At 50.9% G+C, this 11,192-nt stretch overlaps 1 protein-coding gene across 1 annotated transcript in view; it reads right to left on the bottom strand.

Moving 5' to 3' along the window:
* Positions 1-7,650: 7,650 nt before the first annotated feature.
* ARPC2 (actin related protein 2/3 complex subunit 2) overlaps positions 7,651-11,192 on the bottom strand; it is a gene marked incomplete at both ends in the record, with an annotated part of 28,987 nt that continues 25,445 nt past the window's right edge. The window contains 3 exons of the mRNA XM_084236146.1: positions 7,651-7,675; positions 9,770-9,870; positions 10,226-10,326. Of these exons, the coding sequence (XP_084092272.1) occupies positions 7,651-7,675; positions 9,770-9,870; positions 10,226-10,326 (227 nt within the window). The remainder of the gene's footprint in view (positions 7,676-9,769; positions 9,871-10,225; positions 10,327-11,192) is intronic.

Genomic DNA, 11,192 nt, shown 5'->3' with positions numbered 1-11,192 from the left:
CTCGGGCCTTGGGAGCGGGGAGGCCTGGAGCAGAAGCCAGCATGCCTGGAGGGAAAAAGGGGCAGCCAGGGTTAGGCTGGGGCTGCACTCAATCCTGAGGTTGCAGACCAGTGGACTGGGGACCATATCCTGCTTGCCATACATGTTTTTTCCCCTCAACTAATTGCCAATTACAATTTTTCTAAAAATTTAGGTTTTTGCTTCTCTTAACTCAGGCAATATGCTATGTTTTGTGTGGCAGCGGCCATCTGGAGCTGAATGAGCTGCTTGCAACAGTTCCCCACTACCCCTGCCAGGCCTCGTTTCTATTATCTGTCTGGTCTGCTCCGGGTAGCTGTTTAGGCCTCAATTGACTGAAAGATGGAACCCACCCAAACCCAAAGCATTTTGTCCATCCTTGCCTCCGCCTGACCTGGCCTTGGAATTAGCTGAAAGGGAGGGCGGGGTCCAGCTGGCTGGCCGGCCCGGGGCCAGGGCTGGTGCTAGGTGAGGGTCCTGTCCTCAGGTGCTTGCGGCCTGGTTGGCACCAGTGCATTCAAGATGGTCAGTTGCTAAGGATTGGGGATCAGGGCCGGGAGAAACAGGGCTCACGGAGCACTGGCGGTAGTGAGGAGGCCCAGGTAATGAGCGGCAAGTGGGGTGCCCTGTCCCCCACACCCATCCGCCCTTGATGCCCGTTCCAGTTCAGTGAGCAGCCTCCGGGTAGGACTTCCAGACCATAAACTTGACTCATCCGCACCACACTAGCAACAGGGTCCTTCCTGGGAACTGTGAGTGGGGAGAGGAATTGCTGGGGGAGGGTTGGGCCGGGAACGTGGAGATGCCTGGGCAAGGAGAGGGCACCCGCCACACCTTGGGGCTGAAACTGAGCCCACAGAAGAGGGAGGAGTCACTGGGCAAGGGCCTGGCTCCTCCGGCTCTGATCTGTCCTTCCCTTCCCTTGTCCGCTGCGATCTTAGTCCTTAGCCTCCGGCCACACCACTGCATCATGGCCACGGGGGAGGGGTCCTGGGCCTGTGGGAACTACAGCTTCTGTCAACAGGGAAGCAGCTGCTGTTGCTAGGATTAAAGTCGATAAGGAAAGGGTTTCTACCCGCCCCTCCCCCAGGTCAGAGGCTCGGAGGCCCCAGGCCATCCCCCAGGAGATGCTGCCCCTCTAGCCCCACCTCCCCTCAGGACCCCAAGCCAGGTCATCCAGCAGCTGTACCCCATTCTCTCCCCTAAGCCCGAGTTTCCTGTTCCTCTGTCTCCCTCAGTGCCCTCCACTGAGAGGTCTCTCCCTCAACAGCAGCCCTCCAGTTCCCCTTTGTCCCCTCACCATCAACTTCATTAAACCCCACAAGACTTCAGGGTCCTTCAAGCCTGGATCCTGGGCTGGAGCACCCGGTCTTCCCCTGGGGTGAGTCTTCCCCATCCTGCCTCCGCCAGAGGAACAAGAAGGGCCAGATCAGGCCCCAGAGGTGACGTCCCGTGCTGTGCTGGCTGTGTGACCCGCGTACCCCGGGGGCTCTGGTGCTTGGGCAGGCCACAACATCCCCATCTGAATCTAGGCCTGAGGTGTGGCCTGGGGTTGGTGTCCGAATACTCACATGGCTGTGGGGACAGGTGTTGCTTGCCCAGCCTGGACTTCCTCGGTGTGTCAGGCAATGGCCACAGTCAGGCCAGAGGGGCTTCTGACGATGCCTGCTGTCCAGGCCGGTGAGAGCATGGTGTCTCCACTCTTCAGGGACAGCAGGGCTCTCAGCTGCCCAGGCTCTGGCCCCGCCTGGGTTCCCCAGAGGGATGGAGGGCGGCCTGGCTCCACCTCCGGGGGCGGGACCTGACACACCCAGCGCCGCAGCCACTGGGAGGCCTTCCTCCTCAAGTATCCCCTCCCTGCAGCCCCAGTATCTCCCCTTCCCAGACACCCACCATAGCTCGCCACCTAGGTGGTGGCTCCCCTACCTAGGTCACCCCTCCTACCTGTCTCCCCCTCCCAGCAGCTTGAGACTCTCTTGCCTGCTGCCTAACTAATCTGAGAAATACATTTCAGTTAATGAATAATAATGAGTGAATCTGCCCCTCCCCACTCACCACCCCAACCAATACATTTACATTTTATCCCCCTGAAGTGGCCAGCCAGCTGACAGCACACCCAGACCACAGACTCTAGGGTAGTACGTGGCGATGGAGGCAGTGGTGGGAGAGCTTGGGGCTGGAGGATCATCCTGTCACTGGTGGGCCCTTCAGCTTATAAGGCCAAACTTTGCCTCCCGGAATCTGAGTCACCCCTCCCTTTCCTCAACCACAGGATTATGCTCTGGGAGGTTAAGGACAGATAGCTGGAGGTTTGGGGGGTTCAGGGGGTGATGACTTTGGGCAAGGTTCCTCTGGAACTCAATTTTTCAACCTGTCAACGAAACAGGTAAAACCACCTCTCAGGGGTGTCACAGGGAATATTATGGGATAACCTGGAACCCGGTATCCCAGTGCCTGGGAGAGGGTCTCGACAAACAACTCCACCCTCAGGATGACAAAGAGGGACACCAGAGCCAGGGTTGCAATCAGAAAGCCTAGGCTTGATGCTCAGAGTGCTGGCTGAGCTCCCGTTTTTCTTAGCTGTATGATCTTGGGCAAATTACTAACATTCTCTCGCCTTCCTTTCCTCATCTATAGAGGAGCTCTTCATCGTACTCGCCTACGAGGAGACGGAATGAGGTGATGTGTGATAAGGACTGAGGTGGGCCAGCATATGTGCGCTCAGTGAAATACTGCGAATATTAGGGCTTCTGCCCTACTCTGTCCTCCAGCCACCTGATCTAAGAAGGAACTTTTGAGAAGGCAGATGGAGGGTCTACAGAAAGCAGCAAGGGAACGGATGACACGTGCTCCACAGGGATGCAGAAAACAGCACGGTGAGAGGAAGGGCAGGTTCAAGGCCAGTAAGCTAAGACATGTGGAGCCAGGGAGCTGACCCACATGGTGCAGACCTCTCCTGTCTCACACGCTGCTCCCTTCAGCAGTGTATTTCAGTAGATCTGCCTGTTCTGCTCCCCATTCTGTCTCTGGTGAATCCTCTCACCCTCCATACCTCTGGCCTGTACCCCAGCTCTTGTATGCATAAATAAATCTTTAAAAAAAAGGAGGGCCTCCCCAGTGGCGCAGTGGTTGAGAGCTGGGTTGTGAAGCTGCCCGCAGCCTCTGCAGCGCCGGTTTGATCCCCAGCCGCCAGGCGAGGGTCCCACATGGCGCGCAGACCTCTCCTGCCGCCCGCTGCTCCCCTCAGCAGTGTACTTCATCAGTCTGCCTGGTCTGCTCTCCGCTCTGGCTCTGGTGAATTCTCTCACCCTCCAGCGCTTCTGACTGTACCCAGTGCTTGTATAAATAAATAAATAAACCTTAAAAAAAAAAAAAAAGGAGAGAAGCCTAGTTACACTTGCTTGAGCCTGGTGATAGAGGGTACAGGCTGAAATGGCAGCAAGATGCTGGAGGTGAGACATTAAAAAAAAAGCTTCCTCGCTCAAGAACACAAGTAGACAGAGGAAGGAGCCTTCTGTGCTCTCTGGGGGCAACTTGGGCCCGAAGAGCTATTGGCCTGTGGGGTCTAGCTGTCAACCCTGCAAAGGAGTCAGGGGTCCTGAGAAGCAGGACTTTTGTTGGAAGCAAGAGGTGGGAAGAGGCAAGCTGCCAGCTTAGGATCATACTCATGGGAGCTGCTGGGCGAGAGGACGCTGGGTTGCAGGAGGCAGCCCTCACCCCCACACCACTTGGTCGGGCATAAGTCAGAGGCTCTGGGAGAGTTCAGCCAGGGTCTGGAAAGAGTGGGTGTGGGGCCCCTTGGATACTGGGCTGCCAGGAATAAACAGACCTCCTGTTCCCAGCCCTGGCCTCCTCCCTGTGCAACCAGGATGTCTGTGTTTCTTCTTCGCTGCTCTGTCTAAACACTGTGTGTGGGATAACTTGTTAAGGGGGACAACTTAGGGGCGGGAGCCAGGAAGCCTGGGTTCTGTCCCCCACTGAGGACTGTTTCTTTCTCACCGAATCATCCAGTGATTCCACTATAATCCCTGGGCTGGCCCCTCCCACAGGAGGCTCTGGTACAGGTTTACAGGTGCTTCATCCTGCCGACTCCGCAGGCCCGAGAGCCTCTCCTTTCCTCAGAGCCTGTGTCTTGGTGTCCGATGCAGGCCCTGGAAGGGAAGTCTGGGTCTCCTTCCTCCTTTCCCTTTTTTTGGATTTCTTTCTGCTGACCCTCGGTCTCTGGATGGGTGTGGTATCTGAGGGCTGGGGTGGGGTGGGGGTGGTACTCACTGGCTGACTGAACAGTGGCAATGGGCACTGGGGCATTTGGACCCCTTGGCCTTCTTGGCCCTCTTTACTCCCTAAAGGCAAGAACAGATGAGCCCTTGGGGGCCTCTGAGGGTTCTGGGTAGGATCCTAAGACTGCCAGGATCCTGGCTTCAGGAAGTTTTAAGTCACTTCTAGGACAGAAGAAACTCTGGTCCCTCTGTCAGGGCTGAAGGACCATTCTCCAGGTCTGCAATGGCCTTCTGGGTTAGACTCTAGGGCTACAAAATTGTAGTGCTCTAACAATCCCCAGGAGGGGGCAGCATTGCTTGAATTCAAATGGCCCCAAGAAGGTGTCCCAAGTGGCGCAGGGATAAAGACACAGCGCTATCAAGCCATCGCTAGCCAGTGCAGCACCAGTTGGATCCCCAGGGAGCTGACCCACATGGCTCAGCAGATCTCTCCTGTCTCCCCTGCTGCTCCTCTCAACAATGTATTTCAGTAGATCTGCCTGTTCTGCCCTCCACTCTGGTGAATCCTCTCACCACCCCACCTCTGGCCTATACCCCAGTTCTTGTATGCATAAATAAATCTTAAAAAGAAAACAAACAAAAAACCCAAAACAACATAGCCCTAAGAATAAGCACAGGCCTCAGTAGCTGTTAGGAGTAGGCCCTAGATCAAAGGGAACTGAAATGGTAAAACCAAGTGCCAGCCCTGTAAGAGTTGGGCAGCAGCTAGTGCCACCTCATTTCCTTTCTCTCAACTTCCTGCCCTCCCACTACATGATTTCCTCTCCTGTTCTTAACTTGTAGTTCCCACTTTATTCAGACATGGGGATTCCACCAACACCCACCTCATTCCCTGCTGCAGTTTATGCGACACCTAGAGAAAAACACCAACTCTTTGTGAGGACCTGGAAAGCCCCAAGAATGAAGTTTCCCCAGAAGACATGTCGCTTTTGATGCCCTTGTATTCAGAGGAGGAACTAAGGTTTGTAAAATGGCATTATCAATTACAAACACTGGCACTGTAAAGGCCTACAATAAACACTTACCTGTTCTCTTTTCCTTCTAAAAGCCCCGAGATAGGACGTGCTATTTCCAGTTAGACAAGGCGTAGATTAAGAATTCTGCTCACACAGCTAATTGAGGGTGGAACCTACGTGCAAACTTGTCTTCAAAATATTGAGTCCCACTTCCACAGCTCACAGCCAAGGCCACCTTCTGCTCCCTCACATGGCCCCTCTGGACAGGTGAGCCGAGGCTCAGTCACTGTTACCAGCCTTGGTGAGGTCTCCCTTCTCCCACAACCTTAGCAGCCTTGGCTGAAGTGACAGTGATCTTTGCCCACAAAGGAAGGGCACGGTCTTTTGAGATGAGAGTCATGATACCAACAAATGTGTTCTGGAAACAGGTGAGGAGAAATGGGCAAGCCTAGAGAGGGATTTTCACCAGCATGGATTTTTTTTATGCCAACAAATAAGACTCAGTATTAGGTTACTTCCTTCAAGATTTATAGCTATAAAAAAAAGTCTAATGACTTAGTTTTCCTAAGCAACCTTGGTTTTGCCATTTATAGCAATTTTCAGAAATCTGATCCCCACTACTGGCAAAAAGAGTACAGTTAGTTCCAACTTACCATGTTCTCAAGTCAGCAAAAAAGCAAAAACTGTAGTCAAAATTACCCTTGAAAACCCCTTCAATTGTTCATGGGGCACAGAATCCATGTCACCAGCTCTTGATGTATCTAGTGTAGTCAGATTTCCCACTTACCAGGGGAAGGTGCTGGGGGACAGGTCCAGGAAGACAGTGGGTAAACTCAGCGCAGTGACTCTCCCCACTAGCGGCCACAGGGTGAGCACCATCCTGGGCACGGCACTCTCTAGGGTGCTGCGTTGAGGGGATGGGCATGTAGCTGCATCCTGAGCTAAGAGCCTGGTTAAGTAAAGTCACATGAAGTCTGGATGACCAAGTGACATGTGGTTTTCAAACTTCTTGACTGTGACCCACAGCACAAAGGCTAGAAAGTCTTATAATCCAATCAAGGTGAGCACATGCAACTGAAACAGTACAGAACCAGTCCTTGCCCATAACACGTGTGATGTGCCTGACGAGCTAGACTTTACTATCCCATTGTAAGAAAAAGCTACACGTGATAAAAATGCACAGAAGTACACAGCAGAGTGCTGTGAAGTGGCGAGGGGCCCTGGGGACTGTGCCACAGCGATGTGGGGACACCCAGCGGAGGTGCCCAGGAGCTCTACATCCCTGTAACTATGCAAATCTAGACTTACCTCAAAGTATTGACGGTTTAGGAAATAAAAAGGCTGCTTGTGCTATATTTGATGATTCACCAGCAAGTCTCAAACCAGTGTGGACCACTCTGCACTCAGAGACAAATGAAAAGCAAAAGCAAAAGGTGGAAGCCAGCATGGCTCTCAGACCATTTCAGATGCCTGACACTCCTGGTAATTCTCTGCCAATCATACTTTCTGCACCAATTTTATTGTAGGAATTTAGGGGACGACATACCTTGTGATGCACTGTACTGTTGTTAGCATCATCCAAAATGAGTTGTATGGAGTGCCATTCAACCCGTTTTGTGAGCAAGACAACTGGGTTTGGTCGGTCTGCATTAGATCCGCCCACACTACAGGACACGTTTTGGGAAAAGTCAGATTTCTTCATGATGAAAGAATAAGCCAGAAACACTTTAATGTGCCTGTCACCAGGCTGGAAGCTTCCTGGTTTAGTAACCGAGTTTCACAGTAAGCATGTCCACGTTTACTCAAATATAAAGCAAGCGCTCGCCAGCTAGCCTTTCTCTCCTTCAAGGGGAGGTTCCTGACCTAAGGTTTTTTAGCTCAGGTGTGCAGGGTCCAAAGGCAATGGTTTACCCTTCTCTTCTGTTTTGGACTCACAGTCCAGAAATCCAGCAAATTCTCATGTAAGATAGAAAGATTTTCTTTATTAATGACCCCAACCACATTTCTTTAATACAGGAGTTCTGAACTCAAATACTTAGGAGAAAACAAGTTAAGATTGCATTATCCTGCAACTCATTACCAGTAACATACTGCAAAGCGAAACAGCTTGGAAAAGAGGAAGGGCAGGAATGGGAGTGAGGGAGGGAAGATAAAGAAAAGGAATTAAGTTGATCAAGTGGAAATCTTTTTTCCTTTTTTAATTCTTGGGAACTATGAAGTCCTTGCAAGCACAGCTCGTTTCTGCAGATTATTTTCCAAACGTGTACAAAATGGAACCCAAACGGAGAATCCCTTAAGAACCTGAAGAGATGCAACATTAAAAGCTACGATTATCCAGTAGCAAGTGTTCCAGCCTTCAGTTGCCAGCCGAAGCTTCCTCTTCTTGTTCCCAAGAGTTAGCGGGATGAAAATGTCTTCCCCCTTTGAAAAGCAGAGAGTTAAGTCTGAAGACCAGTTTCTGGCTCACCGTTTCTTTCACCCCTCACTCCCCAAATGGAATGGGATGCCAAAGAGATACTAAGCAAGAGGTGCAAAGATCCTTGCAGAGATAGGCAGAGCTGAGCACAGACTAAGGCCCAGCATTTGTCCGGTCTTTCTTCCCACTGATTACTTTGGGGTACAAGAGATTATCTGTGCTAAGCCCATGAGGACATTAAATTACCAAGTTAAACTGGAGAATCCACAATTTCTGGTATGACCTAGATCTACATGCATTTCAGACTAGGCTCAACCCTTCCGGGCAGTTCAGGCTCCTCTCTACAAGATGGGCTAGTAGCTAGCAGCTCCTTAAAGCTTTCACAGTGGTGCAATGTGTTCAAAGAAGCAACTCTCCAGACTTCCAGAGTGGAAGACATTTCAACATTGTCACTAGGTGACCTGACTATATTCTAATACAGAACACTTGCCTAGCTATAAGCTCCTGAGTGCTGGTGTTCTGTTCCACCCAGTATTTCCCCAGAAGAGCTAGCTCTGGGAATAGTTTCCTAAAACCTTTGGGCTCACTTCCAAACACAGCAGGTATATGGCAAAGCAGCCTGAAGCTGAGCTGAGACCTAAGGGAAATAATGGCTACATTTTTCCTGTTCTTTAATGTCTTACCCACCTCAGAACTAAACCCCATTTTACTACTCTCCCCTCCAAAATGAAAAGCTCTTGAATGTTCCATCCTGTGGGATGCTGACTGTGAGGGCGGGCTTCTGATCCAAAGACATGTCTCACCGCAGGCCTACCACTCTACTTCACGCTAGTCAGTTTGTAGACATCTCCTGCTCTGCTGTGTGCAGCGGTCCTGGCTTCTTCTACCCTTCCTTAGTGATAGGATCTGGTTTTCAAGGTAAATGCAGTTGTTTGTCCCCTACACTCACCCTGTTCCTTTCCAGAGCACACCTCTGAAAGAGAGGTCACACAACAGGAAAAAGTAAAACTGTTCTTTGTAAGTCCTAGGAAGGAAGTTTATGGACAATGTCTTCAAGGATCACACTTTCTCAGTTCTCCCATTAGGACAGGGAGTAATCCTTGCTTCTTAGACAATTGTACTCCCTTTGCAGCGGCCCTAAGATCACCTTCTGTCTGTATAATAGGGTGGGGAACCTCTGAGGGGAGACACTGGGCAACGCTGCCTGGTGGGCTCTTCTGAACAGACAAGCAGGTCTGGGGCTGGAGGAGACACATGCAGCCCTGTATCCATCCACTTCTGATGCCTAGTCTTCCTTGAGTGTGACATGCTGATGAGCCAAGTGCCTATTGCTGGCTCACCTGCCAGACTTCACTGAACTGTCTGTCCCACATTGGGCCCTGAAAGCCCCACAAAATTGGCTGCCTCACACTTGAGGTGCTGAACCCGTGAGAAAGCCTTTCTGTGGGCGGTGAGCAGGGAAAGGGGAAGTAGTAAGCTCCAGGACAGAGGCAAGGTTCTGGAAGGGCAGCAGAGCATGTGTGTCCTAGGGCTCGTATCTTCTACTGGCTCCCCACCTAGTTAGTTCTGCACTCAGGCTCTGCCACGAAGCTGCTGCTCTGCTGCCATGACATCTGGCAACAGGCTGAATAACCACGCCTTAGCCTCTGGGCAGCAGGCAGAGGGCTACCACAGAGGCCTCTTCCTAAGGAGGATGGGCAATCACTAAAGCTTTGGCCTAAAGAGCCAGGGGTGACTTTAAATTGCTCTGCATGAACATGTGAACATCTCCTACTCAGGACACCCCACTCATCCTGTTAGATGGCAGCAGAAACTAGCTTGGTAGAAGAGGCTGTGCCAGGGGAAGAAGCTTGACACCCTATGTACTTAATGCACACCAACCAAAAGTTGCCCCAAGAGTACTGGGTGCTGATGAGTACATTGGCTGTGACCAGTGTGGAGAAGTTTATAAGTTCACCTTAAGACTTTAAGTCACACAAAAGATAGGTGGCTACAAGTCTACCCTGTCTATCTCATGTAGTTACTGCCTAGACAACCACCATTCCCTTCTTGGAGCGTCCAGGAGAGAAGTAGGCCTGCTGTGGGCCTGCCTTACTCACGTGATTGTTTTCATTTCTTTTTTCTCAGCATCTGGGCGTGCACGGTTCAGCACCTTGAGGAAGTCCGATGTTTTTGCCCGCATACGTGTGTGAATATAGGCCTAGGGGCATATATGACAGGTATTGAAACAGAGTCATGTTCTAGAAAGACAGCTTTGCTTACTGTCTTATTAGGACAGTTGTTAGGAAGGTTCAGTAACATACACCCACGAACTGACACAAGACTGTGCAGGGAGGCAAGAGGGTGAACCCTTCTGGAGACAGTCATCTCTACTCTGGGGAGTTTTGGGGGAGAGTAGGCAGAGATGAAGAAAGACCATGGTATCTTGAAGCTTCTAAAACTGTCTACTCAGAATTCATAGTAACAGTCTGGACTACAGGAACAAGATTTTATACTATGGACTCCGGTAGAGAATGACCAGCGCGCAGGAGTCGGGTGCCAACAACTCCTCTCACCTTGGAGCACTTGATGTGGTAGTGCAGGTAGTCCCGGAACGTGTGGATCAGGTTGATGGTGTTGTCTCGAGCACTGGCATTGGTGTGGCGAGGGAATAACACTGAGGTGGGGGTACAGAGAAGGTGTCAGGGTGCAATACCAATGCCAAAGGGTAGGTAGACAGCCTATAGTCAATTTTAATCTTTCCCGGCCTAAAGACAATCCACTTATTTTATTTTGCCCAGGCTTTCCTTGAGATGAGGAAGAATGAACACCATAACCAGAGCAGATGCCAGTAAGTGCAAATGGAGAACAGCAAGAAAAATGGAGCTGATGGTAGAAACCAGTGCCCCACAGGGAAAGGGCCTGGTCCTGAGCCTTCATTCCAGGTCTGGATTGTGAGGATGTACATTTGAAGCCTATTCCCAGTCTGCCACATACCTACTAGCTCCTGCCGCTGCAGCTCAGGCGCTCTTGGGAAGGTAGTACTACTGGCTACCTGCACTCTGGAGAAATCGATTTACCTTAGGAGAATCTGACTTAGGAAACAGAGTCTGCCTGTCCTAGGTCCTTGGTGCTGAAGTAGAGTCAGCCTTCAGAGAAACCAGATTACAGAAAAAATCCTGTAGCTTGTGGTAAAAATCAAACACTGAGGTATAAGGACCTGCACCCCTTGAATGAGAACAGGCAGGAGGAGCTGTTTTGTCTGGGTGCTGAGAAAAGCCCCTTCCGAGGCACTCCCTGAAGACTGTGTGGCCACTCAGCACTTGGGACAGACCTGTATCCTCCCCCTTTGGCTTCTCGGGTCCCAAAGTAATAATGTGGGGGAAAAAAAAAAGTATAGCTTAGGTTTAATAAAACATGGCAAATCAACTAGCTCAATAATTAGTAAACAGGTACACCTTAGCACTGAGGCAAGCTAAATAAAAAGCCACGAAAGGAGACATTTTTGTGGCTTTAGGTGCAGCGTGTGAAAGAGTTGTTATT

This window comes from Talpa europaea (assembly GCF_964194135.1).
Source record: "Talpa europaea genome assembly, chromosome: 1".
NCBI classification, from domain to species: domain Eukaryota; kingdom Metazoa; phylum Chordata; class Mammalia; order Eulipotyphla; family Talpidae; genus Talpa; species Talpa europaea.
The sequence above is the reverse complement of the archived record's forward strand: the minus strand, read 5'-3'. Positions and strand labels throughout refer to the sequence as shown.